The sequence below is a fragment of the Geotrypetes seraphini genome, chromosome 6 (genome assembly GCF_902459505.1).
Source record: "Geotrypetes seraphini chromosome 6, aGeoSer1.1, whole genome shotgun sequence".
In the NCBI taxonomy this organism is placed as follows: Eukaryota; Metazoa; Chordata; class Amphibia; order Gymnophiona; family Dermophiidae; genus Geotrypetes; species Geotrypetes seraphini.
The window spans coordinates 130,930,002-130,944,371 of record NC_047089.1 but is presented as its reverse complement, the minus strand read 5'-3'; the positions used below and the strand labels follow the sequence as shown (position 1 = coordinate 130,944,371).

Here is a 14,370-nt window from a genome sequence, read left to right as displayed (position 1 = left end):
GGAAGGAAAGGTGACTAGTGGAGTCCCTCAGGGTTCGGTGCTGGGGCCAATCCTGTTCAATATGTATGTAAGTGACATTGCTGAAGGGTTAGAAGGAAAAGTGTGCCTTTTTGCAGATGATACCAAGATTTGTAACAGAGTAGACGCCGAAGAGGGAGTGGAAAATATGAAAAAGGATCTGCAAAAGTTAGAGGAATGGTCTAATGCCTGGCAACTAAAATTCAATGCAAAGAAATGCAGAGTAATGCATTTGGGGATTAATAATAGGAAGGAACCGTATATGCTGGGAGGAGAGAAGCTGATATGCACGGACGGGGAGAGGGACCTTGGGGTGATAGTGTCCGAAGATCTAAAGGCGAAAAAAACAGTGTGACAAGGCAGTGGCTGCTGCCAGAAGGATTCTGGGCTGTATAAAGAGAGGCGTAGTCAGTAGAAGGAAGAAGGTGTTGATGCCCCTGTACAGGTCATTGGTTAGGCCCCACTTGGAGTATTGTGTTCAGTTTTGGAGACCGTATTTGGCAAAAGACGTAAGAAGACTTGAGGCGGTCCAGAGGAGGGCGACAAAAATGATAGGAGGCTTGCGCCAGAAGACGTATGAGGAGAGACTGGAAGCCCTGAATATGTATACCCTAGAGCAGGGGTGTCCAATGTCGGTCCTCGAGGGCCGCAGTCCAGTCGGATTTTCAGGATTTCCCCAATGAATATACATGAGGTCTATTTGCATGCACTGCTTTCATTGTATGCTAATAGATCTCATGCATATTCATTGGGGAAATCCTGAAAACCCGACTGGATTGCGGCCCTCGAGGACCGACATTGGACACCCCTGCCCTAGAGGAAAGGAGAGACAGGGGAGATATGATTCAGACGTTCAAATACTTAAAGGGTATTAACGTAGAACAAAATCTTTTCCAGAGAAAGGAAAATGGTAAAACCAGAGGACATAATTTGAGGTTGAGGGGTGGTAGATTCAGGGGCAATGTTAGGAAATTCTACTTTACGGAGAGGGTGGTGGATGCCTGGAATGCGCTCCCGAGAGAGGTGGTGGAGAGTAAAACTGTGACTGAGTTCAAAGAAGCATGGGATGAACACAGAAGATTTAGAATCAGAAAATAATATTAAAGATTGAACTAGGCCAGTTACTGGGCAGACTTGTACGGTCTGCGTCTATGTATGGCCGTTTGGAGAAGGATGGGCAGGGGAGAGCTTCAATGGCTGGGAGGGTGTAGATAGGCTGGAGTAAGTCTTAACAGAGATTTTGGCAGTTGGAACCCAAGCACAGTACCGGGTAAAGCTTTGGATTCTCGCCCAGAAATAGCTAAGAAGAAAAAAAAAAAAAAAGTAAATTGAATCAGGTTGGGCAGACTGGATGGACCATTCGGGTCTTTATCTGCCGTCATCTACTATGTTACTATGTTATGTTACTATGGAGGCAGATCTTTGACCTAGGAGAACATAAAAACTGCCGCTGCTGGGTCAGACCAGTGGTCCATGTCCAGCAGTCTGATCACGCAGCGGCCCTTAGGTCAAAGACCAGTGCCCTACTTGAGTCTAGCCTTACCTGCGTATGTTCTGGTTCAGCAGGAACTTGTCTAACCTTGACTTGAAACCCTGGAGGGTGCTTTCCCCTATAACAGCCTCCAGAAGAGTGTTCCAGATTTCTACCACTCTGGGTGAAGAAGAACTTCCTTACATTTGTATGGAATCTATCCCCTTTTAACTTTAGAGAGTGCCCTCTTGTTCTCTCTATCTTGGAGAGGGTCAACAATTTCTCTTTCTCTACTAAGTCTAATCCCTTCATTATCTTGAATGTTTCGATCATGTCCCCTCTCAGTCTCCTCTTTTCAAGGGAGAAGAGGCCCAGTTTCTCTAGCCTCTCACTCTATGGCAACTCCTCCAGCCCCTTAACCATTTTTGTCGCTCTTCTCTGGAACTTTTCATAAGAACATAAGAATTGACGCTGCTGGGTTAGCCAAGTGGTCCATCATGCCCAGCAGTCCGCTCACCCGGTGGCCCTCTGGTCAAAGACCAGCACCCTAACTGAGACTAGCCCTAATAGCGCACGTTCTTGTTCAGCAGGAACTTTTCTAACTTTGTCTTGAATCCCTGGAGGGTGTTTTCCCCTATAACAGCCTCCGGAAGAGCGTTCCAGCTTTCTATCACTCTCTGGGTGAAGAAGAACTCCCTTACATTTGTACGGAATCTATCCCCTTTCAACTTTAGAGAGTGTCCTTTTATTCTCCCTACCCTAGAGGGTGAACAACCTGTCCTTATCTACTAAGTCTATTCCCTTCAGTACCTTGAATGTTTCGATCATGTCCCCTCTCAATCTCCTCTGTTTGAGGGAGTAGAGGCCCAGTTTCTCTAATCTTTCGCTGTACGGCAGCTCCTCCAACCCCTTAACCATCTTAGTCGCTCTTCTCTGGACCCTGTCCTTCTTCATGTACGGCGACCAGTGCTGGATGCAGTATTCCAGGTGAGGGTGCACCATTGCCCGGTACAGCGGCATGATAACCTTCTCTGATCTGTTCGTGATCCCCTTCTTTATCATTCCTAGCATTCTGTTTGCCCTTTTTGCTGCCACTGCACATTGCGTGGACGGCTTCATTGATTTGTCTATTTCCTGGGAGATCTCTCCAAGTACTGCCCCAGACATCCTGTATTCGTGCATGAGATTTTTGTTACCGACATGCATCACTTTACACTTATCCACGTTGAACCTCATCTGCCATGTCGATGCCCATTCCTCGAGCCTGATTATGTCACTTTGCAGATCTTCGCAATCCCCCTGTGTCTTCACTACTCTGAATAACTTCATTCGCAAATTTAATCACCTCGTTCGTCGTACCTATGTCCAGATCATTTATAAAGATGTTAAAGAGCATGGGACCAAGCACTGAGCCCTGCGGCACCCCATTGGTGATGCTCTTCCAGTCCGAGTATTGTCCATTTACCCCCACTCTCTCTTTCCTATGCTTCAGCCAGTTTTTAATCCACGTGAGTATTTCACCCTCGATTCCATGGCTCGAACAGTATTATGTCCTTTTTCATGTACAGCGACCAGTGTTGGACACAGTATTCCAGGTGGGGGCGCACCATTGCCTGGTACAGCAGCATGATAACCTTCTCCAGTCTGTTTATAATCCCCCTTCGTAATCATTCCTAGCATTCTGTTCGCCCTTTATGCCGCCACCGCACATTGCGCAGATGGTTTCATTGACTTGTCTGTAGCAGCATTTCAGTCTATTGTTCTTTGATGGGGTCTGCCAGCTGTCAATCTGATGGCTATGGTGAGGATCAAGAAGGTGGACCAGTTTTTCATTCGAAGATCTGAACATGGAAGCCAATGTCTGGATGCCCTAGCCAGCCATGACCAAAGAACGAGCTCTTGCATGTGTTTCCTCCATGACCGGTGAATACTTAACAGAATAGCAAACCACACAGGAAAAATGATCCTCATAGCACTGGATTAGCCATGCAGGCCATGGTACACAGACCTAGTGTGTTTTCAGAGGACCAGGGTCTCATACTGCAGATTCATAAGAACATAAGAACAGCCTTACTGGGTCAGACCAATGGTCCATCAAGCCCAGTAGCCCGTTCTCATGGTGGCCAATCCAGGTCACTAGTACTTGGCCAAAACCCAAGGAGTAGCAATATTCCATGCTACCGATACAGGGCAAGCAAGCAGTGGCTTCCCCCATGTTTTTCTCAATAACAGACTATGGACTTTTCCTCCAGGAACTTGTCCAAACCTTTCTTAAAACCAGCTACGCTATCCACTCTTACCACATCCTCTGGCAATGTGTTCCAGAGCTTAATTATTTTCTGAGTGAAAAAACATTTCCTTCTATTGGTTTTAAAAGTATTTCCCTGTAACTTCATCGAGTGTCCCCTAGTTTTTGTAATTTTTAATGGCGTGAAAAATCGATCCACTTGTACCCTTTCTACTCCACTCAGGATTTTGTAGACTTCAATCATAACTCCCTTCAGCCATCTCTTTTCCAAAATGAAGAGCCCTAACCATTTGTCTTTCCTAATACTAGAGGAATTCCATCCTCTTTACCATCTTGGTCGCTCTTCTTTGAACTTTTTCTAGCACCACTATATCTTTCTTGAAATAAGGAGACCAGAATTAAATGCAATACTCCAGATGAGGTCGCACCATGGAGCGATACAGGGGCATTATAATATTCTTAGTCTTGTTAACCATCCATTTTAAAATAATTCCTAGCATCCTGTTTGCTTTTTTAACCACTGCCACACATTGGGCGGAAGGTTTCATCGTATTGTCTATGATGATACCCAGATCCTTTTCTTGGGTGCTAATCCCCAAGGTTGACCCTAACATCCGATAACTGTGATTCAGGTTATTCTTCCCAATGTGCATCACTTTGTATTTGTCCACATTAAATTTCATCTGCCATTTGGACGCCCAGTCTTCCAATTTCCTAAGGTCCGCTTGCAATTTTTCACAATCTGCATTCATTTTAACAACTTTGAACAGTTTAGTGTCATCTGCAAATTTAATCACCTCACTCGTCGTTCCAATTTCCAGATCATTTATAAATAAGTTAAATAGCACCGGTCTCAGTACCAGACCCCTGCGGCACTCCATTGTTTACTTTCCTCCATTGAGAAAAATGACCATTTAACCCTACCCTCTGTTTTCTATCCGATAACCAATTCCTAATCCACAACTGAACTTTGCCACCTAATCCATGACATTTTAATTTTCTCAGGAGCCTCTCGTGAGGAATTTTATCAAAAGCTTTCTGAAAATCTAGATACACTATATCAATTGGCTCACCTTTATCCACATGTTTGTTCACACCTTCAAAAAAGTCAAGCAAATTTGTGAGGCAAGATCTCCTTCGGCTGAACCCATGGTGACTCCATCTCATTAAATCATGTTCGTGTACGTGTTCCACAATTTTATTTTTTATAATTGTTTCTACCATTTTGCCCAATCTACCCAGTGGTCACTGAAGATCCGAATTGCTATGGTATTACAACATGGCTCTTGAGTGCACGGGATTAGAGTGTAATGGATAGTCAGAGCTAGTCATTGCTACTCTCCTCAGAGTCAAGAAGCCTTTGACAGTCTCCACTGATTCTAAGGCATTGGAAATGTTTCAGCACTGGTGCATGAAAGAGAAAGTGGAGCCGTTGAATGCTCTGATAGCAGTGGTGCTAGCTTTCCTCTAAGCAGATCTTGACAAAAGCCTCACAGTGGCAATCCTGAGAGTCCATGTGGCGGGCCTCTCATGTTTCAGAGCCTGTGGATGCAAAGGTCCCCTAGCTTCTCATCTAGACATAGCCAGATTCCTAAAGGGGGCACTAAGGCTCAGACCACTGGTAAAACAACTATTTCCATCATGGAACCTTAACGTGGTTTTGCATGGCCTCAGTTAAACTTCTTATAAGCCTATTCAAGAGGTGTCCCTATTGAATATTACCTTCAAAGCTGTTTTCCTTGTGTTCTTTATGTCAGTGAGATGAGTCTTGGAGCAGTAGGCCCTGTCATGCAGGGAGCCCTTCCTCAAGATCACGAGGTGGGAGTTTTCTTTGCCAAAAGTGTTTTCGGTATTTCACATCAATCAAGAGGTAAGATTGCTAGTGATCCAGACCACACAGTCAAAGAAAAAAGACCAGATTCTGAGAAAGCTGGATGTGAGCATAGTCCTTCTATGTTATCTAGAGGTCACCAATGAGCTCTGACTATCGGACCATCTATTTGTGCTCACCAGTCAGGCTACACATGGTAGATTGGCAGCTAAGGAGTCTGTTTCAAGATGGATACGAATGGCCATTTCGTCAGCATATATTGCCAGTGGCAAGCAATCACCAGTCTCCTTGAAAGCACATTTATAAGAAATGCAGCCTCGTTGTAGGTGAAAACTTGGGCTATTTTGTAGGACAGTGACCTGGTCCACTCTTCACATGTTCTACAGAGTGAACATGGCAGCATGGGAAGATTCTGTCTTTGGGTCCTTAGTGTTACAAGTAGGTGCAGAGGTCCAGCCCTAGATTTCAGGGAATGCTTTTGTATGTCCCTACTGTTCAGAATGACGCTTCTATTGCACTAGAAAAAGAGATTAGGTTCTTACCTTGCTAATATCTTTTCTGGTAGATAGTGTATCATTCTGGAACCCCGCCCTGTCAGTTATTTACTCCGCCAGCCTACTGTTTCGATCAGGAAGTTCAAGTCAGAACTGAGATTTTGATGTCGGTCAGACCTCAAGGGTATGAAGAATGATCTATTGCTTTAACACATTGAGGGAATGTTTGAGCTCCATTAATGTTTCTGATTGGTGTGGTTATTTCGATGTTTTGATTGTTCAATTAATATGTTTAACATGTTTGTTATACTTTCTGAGCAGAACAGATTTGTAGTTTGGGGAATTTCCCCGTATCCCTCCTTCATATGTATTCCTATATAGGGCTATCACCTACTTTGATTCAAAATGAAGGGGGCAGCAAAGCCCTCTGGAGGAGAAGGAGTTGAAAACCTGGAATGGATTCCTTCTACATGGCTCACGAGCATGGGGAGAATACCCTACTGTATAGAAAGACACACCTATCTACCGGAAAAGATATTAGCAAGGTAAAAACCTAATTTCTTTTTAAGAAAGTTTCCCTTGTCCTTCATTCTACCCCCAAAACATACCTTCCCACATACTAAACTCCCGCCACCACTAATTATTATAAAAGGCAACCTTTAGAATGTTTTCACAAATTACCAATTATATCCCCATGTCCAGCGCCAGAGATTTGAAATTAGGCAAAAATATCTAACACTGCATCCTGGTAATCTTGCATAGCCAGCAAACATTGCTGAATTTGAATGCACTTTGGGTTATTTGCATGCCTTAGCTTAGGAGAGTGGGTCTCAGCCTATATAGATTTGCATGTACCTCCTCCGTTTTATGCAAAAATATCTTATGCATATTTATTGTTGATATTCTGACTGGCTATATGTGGCCAAGAGACTGAATTTAGAGACACTGGTTTAAGAGAAACAAGTGGAGGGGCATAATCAAAAAAAGCGTCTAAGTCCCCTTTTGGCCTAAGTCCTTAAACGTTCAACCCAGAAGCAGAGAAAGTGTCCATAACCAAAACAAATGTCCTTGTTTTGATTATGGCCCTCCTCTGCCTAAACGCCCAATCACCACTACGTCTAAAAGTACACCCACATCATGTCTATACTTTTCAGCCATGATGAAACAAAAAAACGCCTAAGCCACAAACGTCCAACAGAAGGGCTTTTAGGCGAAGGAGGAGCCAGTCCTTCGCCTAAAAGCTGGATACTGTAACCGGTGTCTGTCAAAAACAACACCGGTTACAGAATCCCCCCCCCCCCCAACAACCATTCAGGCAGGAGGGTGCCCAAGCCCTCCTGCCATGTCAAACACGACCCCCCCCTCCTGACAACATCGGGGCAAGAGGGAGCTCAAGCCCTCTTGCCCCGGCCAACCGCGGCACCCCCAACGATATCTGGGCAAGAGGGAGCCCAAGCCCTCTTGCCCCGCCGATTAACATCAGGCCAGGAGAGAGCCCAAGCTCTCCTGGCCCCAGTGACCACCCCCACCCCCCCACAACTGGCTTGGGCCAGGAGGGAGCCCAAGCCCTCCTGGCCCTGGCGACCCCCCCGCTACTCGATTTGGCCAAGAGGGAGCCCAAACCCTCCTGGCCCTGGTGACCCCCTCCCCCCGCCGCTACTCGATTGGGCCAGGAGGGAGCCCAAACCCTCCTGGCCCCGGCGACCCCCTACCCCCCACCCCACACTACATTATGGGCAGGAGGGATCCCAGGCCCTCCTGCCCTCGAAGAACCCCCCTCCCCCCAATGTCCGCTCCCCCCAGAACCCCCGATCGACCCCCCCAGCCAACCCGCGACCCCCCGGCCGACCCCACGACCCCCCCACCCCCCTTCCCCGTACCTCTTTAACGTTGGCCGGACAGACGGGTGCCAAACCCGTCCGGCAGGCAGCCCACAGCAGAATGGGGCCGGATTGGCCCAGCCCTCCCAAAGGCCCGCCTACAGGTGGGGCCTAAGGTGCCTGGGCCCACCTCCCGCCTACTGCCTGCCCTTTCCCCTCCTCTAAACACACCTCTTTTCTCTCTCTGCGTCTAGAGGCAGGGGAAAGGCCTAAGCTGTTTTTAGATACGTCTAAAAACCAGCTTTGGTTATGGGTACTTGGACGATCAGGCTTTTTGATCATCCAAGTAGCCGTTTAGGACACTTTTTAGACGTGTTTTTTTTTTTTTTTTTTTATTACCCCATATTGTCCGTTGCAGTATCTCATTTCGTATACAGCATTCCAGTTTGGTAAATAAAGCCATGTTTGATCATAAATTTTAAGTGGGAACGCCTTGTTAATTTTATTTCTTTATGTGCTGGGGTTTTGTTTTTTGTTTTTTTTTAACGTACAGCAGCATTTCAGTATAGCTCACAGAAAATGAAATATAGAGAAGTGTTAATATAAAAATGGTCTACAGCCATACCTGGGCTTGTAACCATAATCAATTTTTGATCAGTTGTGCCAAATTATTCTTTCACTAAAATAATTTATTTACTGAAAGACAGTATTTTTGTGGTCTTTCTCTCAAAACATAGTACAAGCAAAGAATGACGTGAATGGCTAAAGTCCTGTATCTATGTTTCAGCAACGTCCCATCAAAACTACAGGCTCCAAGTGAGCAGTGAGCAATTTAATGGTATCTTAAGAATATGATATGTTTAGGAGAATGGTATAGTTATTTTTCTTTTTGACTTTTTCTTCAGGGCCACACCAAAATCAATGCTTTCAACTGGGCAAAAATTCGAAAACTGAGTTTCAAGAGGAAGCGTTTCCTGATCAAACTGCGTCCCGATGCAAATGTGAGTGCTTAACGTGAAGGATAGAAACTTGCTAGAATGATGAACCCACACTGCAGATGAAATGATAATTTGACTGTGGGATTATGCTTACTTAGTACAAGCATTTTTAGATGGTACAGGTTTTGCTGGTATGTCAAGATTCAGAGGCTACATCTGGATTTTCAGAAGGCATTCGACAAAGTTCCACATGAACGACTAATTCGGAAAATTGCATACCATGGAATCGAGAGTGAAATACTCACATGGATTAAAAACTGGCTGGAGAATTGGAATGGACAATTCTCAGACTGGAAGATCATCACCAGCGGGGTTCCACAGGGCTCGGTGCTTGGACCCATGCTCTTCAACATCTTTATATACTATCTGGACATTGGTATGACGAGTAAGGTGATTAAATTTGCGGACGATACGAAGTTATACAGAGTAGTGAAGACACAGGGGGATTGCGAAGATCTGCAATGTGACATAATCAAGCTCGAGAAATGGGCATCGACATGGCAAATAAGTGCAAAGTGATACATGTCGGGAACAAAAATCTCCTGCATGATTACAGGATGTCCGGGGTGGTACTTGGAGAGACCTCCCAGGAAAGGGACTTGGAAGTTCTGATCGACAAGTCCATGATGCCATCTGCTGCGGCAGCAAAAAGGGCGAACAGAATGCTAGGAATGATAAAGAAGGGGATCACAAACGGATCAGAGAAGGTTATCATGCCGCTGTACCGGGCCATGGTGCACTCTCACCTGGAGTACTTCGTCCAGCACTGAAGAAAGGCACGGTACTACTCGAAAGGGTCCAGAGAAGAGCGACTAAAAAGGTTAAGGGGATAGAGGAGTTGCCGTACAGTGAGAGATTGGAGAAGCTGGGCCTCTTCTCCCTTGAAAAGAGGAGACTGCGAGGGGACATGATCGAAACATTCAAAAGGGAATAGACTTAGGAGAGAAAGACACTGTTCACCCTCTCCAAGGTAGGGAGAAAGAGAGGACACTCTCTAAAGTTGAAAGGGGATAGATTCCGTACAAACGTAAGGAAATTCTTCTTCACCCAGAGAGTGGTAGAAAACTGGTACACTCTTCCGGAGTCTGTTATAGGGGAAAACACCCTCCAGGGTTTCAAGACAAAGTTGGACAAGTTCATGCTAAACTGGTGAGACTGGACTCATTTGGAGCACTGGTCTTGACCTAGGGGCCGCTGCATGAGCGGACTGCTGGGCAGGATGGACCACTGGTCTGACCCAGCAGCGGCAATTCTTATGTTCTTATGTTTCCATTAACACATGAAAAAAACTTGCTTTCTGACCTGAACTGATTGCATAGCCCTGACTTACCAGAAAGATTTATGAAGGGCATATTTGTACATAGAATGAATCTTTGTGCTTATAAAGGAGGAAGCAGGAGAAGATCAGAATATCCTCATCAAGCAGAACACTCAGATCGATAGGACTACAAACAATTTGGTGTCTGTGTTAAAATATACTCTAGTTCTTCCAAAACTCCTCTCATAATGCACACAGACTTAATAAAGGCTCCCTAGTGGCAAGTTTCAAAAGTTGATAGTTATAATAGACATAATAGATTCAAAAATGAAAAGATAACTAGAAAACTGTTCTTAATCATAATAATTACCATTTGTTTGACTTGCCAATAAAGTACAAGTATATGGAGAACTATAAAAATAGTGAAGTAGTTAAAAAAAAAAGTATTAGGAGATGAGGAAATGACATCACCAGCTGAGTTGGACAGCTGAGCTCTTTGCTTATCATGCCTCTGAATTAAATCATGGTCCATGCACTGTCTAGATTAGTGCTGCCCGATTCACGATTCAAATTGATTCGTTAAAAAAAAAAAAAAACGGCCTTCCAATTCGGGGTTACCAACCCTCCTCCCCGTGCTTTCAGGTCTCCTAAAGCAGGAGCAGAAGCTGCCTATTGCTGGCCAATCGCTGCCGCTCCTGCTTTAGGCTCCTACCTCACACGGGCACCCCTTGCCCCTCGCCTGCACAACAATGCGCTGCTCGCTGTGGGCTTTGTGATAGGCAATAGGCAGCTGGAGGGAGGGAAACTGGAAATCATTTCCAAGCGCCTGCTGGTGCCTGGCGGACTCTCACGATTCTCCTTTTTCTGCATCTTGGCTTTGCTCCTCGCATGTGAGGCAGGCAACTGTATTTTTGGCCAGAGAAGGGAAGATGGCTGTGGGTGATCACGTTGGCCAGTGCTGGCTGGGGGCATGTGGGGGCTTTGACGCGCTAATAATCTGGCTCTGTTTGTTTCCAGCTGTAGTGTAGATGCGAGTGCTCAGCGAAAAGGGAAGAGTGAATGATTACAGACAAATCATTTAATTTCCTTCATTACTTCTATTCCCTCAGTCCCCTGCTACTATTAACCCTTATCTGATTTTTCTCTCTTCGGGCCTCCTGTGCAAATGTTTGCAGGGCTTAGGACCCTTTATATACCATTATATATTTTTTCCGCCTGCGAGAATTAAACACGGTCTGCAAATGAGCCCATTTGCTTCATAGATAAAATCTTTAAGAAATTGTTTGCTTGTTGCCACGGCAAAGAACTTGACACACTCCTGGCTATTGCAATGTGTTAAAAATCAGGTCTCGTCTTTTTGTGGGGGATCATGGCAAGTCTTAGAGGGCCTTCATAGTCAAATTCGGAAGCCACAAGGGCCTTTCCTCCCCCACCCCGTGCCCCAGCACAGGGCACAAAATATAAGGGACCTCAAGCCCCCTAGTGGGCTCCTTCCCAGCTTGAGGTGTTAATGGTCAAAACTACCCACAAAACCCTGTCCACCCTAAGCTTCTCCCCTACCAACGGCTGCACTGAGGGCAAATAGCATACTTTCCACCCTACCCTTGGACTCCAACTCATCGAAGGGGACCAGTAATGTTGGGGACAGGTGTGATCCCTATTGCTCCTGCTCTGGTGGCTGCTACTGTGAAACTATTTATGCTGGCAGAGAGAGAAATATGATTTTCTTGTAGTTTGTTTAGTGCTTTTAGGCTTAATGTATCATTACCATGTCTGTCAATTTGAGGGGTCACAGGGATCTATCTTCACCTCCAGTTTCATGGAGGACTTAGGATCTTAACTTGTACACCTGTACAGGTCTTTTCTCCATCTGTTTCCCTTAATTCTTCCTCAACACATTTAAAGAAGTCAAGCAAATTGGTGAGGCAAGATCTCCCTCAGCAGAACCAATGCTGACTCTGTCTCATTAAATCGTGTTTGTCTACATGTTCCACAATTTTATTTTTTATAATTGTTTTCATTATTTTGCCAGACACTGAAGTCAGGCTTACCGATTTGTAATTTCCTGGATCTCCCCTGGAACCCTTTATAAAAATTGACATAATATTGCCCACCCTCCAATCTTCAAATTTTACAGATGATTTTAGTGACAGGTTATAGATCACTAATAGCAGGTCAGCAATTTCATATTTGAGTTCTTTCAGGACCCTGGGATATATACCATCCGGTCTAGGTGATTTTATCACTTTTTAACTTGTCAATTTGGCTTAGTACAACTTCAGATTCACTGAGATTTCCTTCAGTTCCTCTGCATCATTACCCTGCTACTGAAAGAGCTACACAGGCTTCCAATTGAAAGAAGTGTAAAATTCAAGATTTTGCTACTCACACACAAAATAATTCATCTCTCAGTGCTACAATATCTAGCAACCAGAATACATAACCATACACCAGCATGCTCCCTGTGCTCGAGCCAAGAATACCAGCTGGAAATACCGTCCTTCAGAAATATCAGATACAAAAATGTCAGGACAAAAATGTTTTCGGTGATGGTTCCGATGTAGTGGAGCTCCCTACCGAAGAAATTAAAACTAGAAAAGGACACCGGAAAATTAAAGAAAGGGATATAGATCTTCTTTTTCACAGACTACTTTAATAATGCAACAGACATGGGGGGGGGGGGGGGGTAGCAACAATAGAGGAAATAGCTAGCAACTCCCTACTAGGAAGATGATAGGGTGAACACAAAAGATATACCCCAAATGCTAAGAATATGATAAATAAGTACAGATAACTAGAATTATCATTGGTGTATAAATCTATGATGAACATAATACACGATACTGGTATTAAGCTCATAAGTATTGTATATACTTGAATATAAGTCAATCCAAATATTAGTCAAGGCCCCCATTTTCCCTCCAAAAAGGAGGAAGAATGGTTGGCTTGAATATAAGACGAGGACTTAATATTTAAGTGCCTTGCCCTGCCAGGATCTGCACCAAGTGTCCCCTCCCTCATGCCCTCCCCTGCCAGGCTATGCACCCTGCCCCCTTCCCTGCCAAGTTCTGTACCCAGCCCCCTTCCCTGTCAGGCTCTGAACACAGCCCCCCTCCCGGTCAGACTCTGAACCCAGCCCCTTCACTCCTTCCAGGCTATGCACCCTGTCTCCCCTCCCTGCCAGGCTCTGCACTCTGTCTCACCTTCCTTCCCTATACCTTCTTCCCCCTCTAGTTGTCTAGTGGTAGGGACGTTCCGGCCGATACTAACCATTTTTTTACCACCACGCCCCCATTCCTGAGTACCTTTTCCCTGGTGGTCCAGCGGTGTATGTACAGGAGTGAGCTTTCCATGCTCAAGTTCCTCCTTCTGATCTCGCAGTCAGTGGTACATCCGGGGCGGCCGGCAGGCAGGAGCAAGCTTTTTGAGCACCGCTCCCTGAATGGCTGCCGCCAGTTCTCGTGAGTCCCATTCAGGGAGTGGTGCAGGGCCGGGCGGGAGCTTGAAGAGCTCATTCCTGCCTGCCGGGGTGCACCGCTGCTGTTTGTCCGTCAAGCACCTTCCTTTCCTTTGTTTAAATGCAGACTGAAAATCCACTTTTTGGATATAGCTTTCAATCCTTAACCCTACTCCTCTGCCCTCCAACCCAGCCCACTGATTAACCGTTCCCCTTAACTATATCCATGACATCCTGTTTGTCTGTCTTGCCTGTTTAGATTGTAAATTCTTTCTAGCAGGGACTGTTTTCTTACTCTTTGTGACTCTGTGCAGCGCTGCATGCGTCTGGTAGCGCTAGAAATAATTAATAGTAGTAGTAGCAAATTGAAACAGAATGTTTTTCCATTATGCATTCAGCCTGATACTGAACATGTGCATACTGTTTGCTCTTTTAATGCTAAGTGCAAGCAGTATGACAGGAACTGAGTACAGTAAATGTTTGGTTTTTGCCATAAAGTGAAATTTATATTTGGTTTCTCTTCTGGATAACACTAATAAAATAAACTGATTAAGTAGGTGTTTGTTGCTGCTTTGAACAGATAAGATTTAAGCAAACTATTCACTTTGCAGACAGTATGTTTTAAATAAAGCCAATAAACAAACTATTTCCAACTGTTTGATCTAATGAAGACATTAATATTATTTTCTTGAAAAATTTTGTTGCATCTTTAAAAATGCAAATGTTTTATAACAGGTAAAACAAAGTTGTGGCATTATATTTGATGCCATTATGT

The 14,370-nt window shown here is 44.8% G+C and overlaps 1 protein-coding gene across 3 annotated transcripts in view; it reads left to right on the top strand.

The window, feature by feature from the left end:
• FARP1 (FERM, ARH/RhoGEF and pleckstrin domain protein 1) overlaps nucleotides 1-14,370 on the top strand; it is a 541,848-nt gene that overhangs the window by 273,485 nt on the left and 253,993 nt on the right. For all 3 annotated transcript variants that reach the window (XM_033949732.1, XM_033949731.1, XM_033949733.1), the window contains one exon: nucleotides 8,788-8,883. In XM_033949732.1, the coding sequence (XP_033805623.1) occupies nucleotides 8,788-8,883 (96 nt within the window). The remainder of the gene's footprint in view (nucleotides 1-8,787; nucleotides 8,884-14,370) is intronic.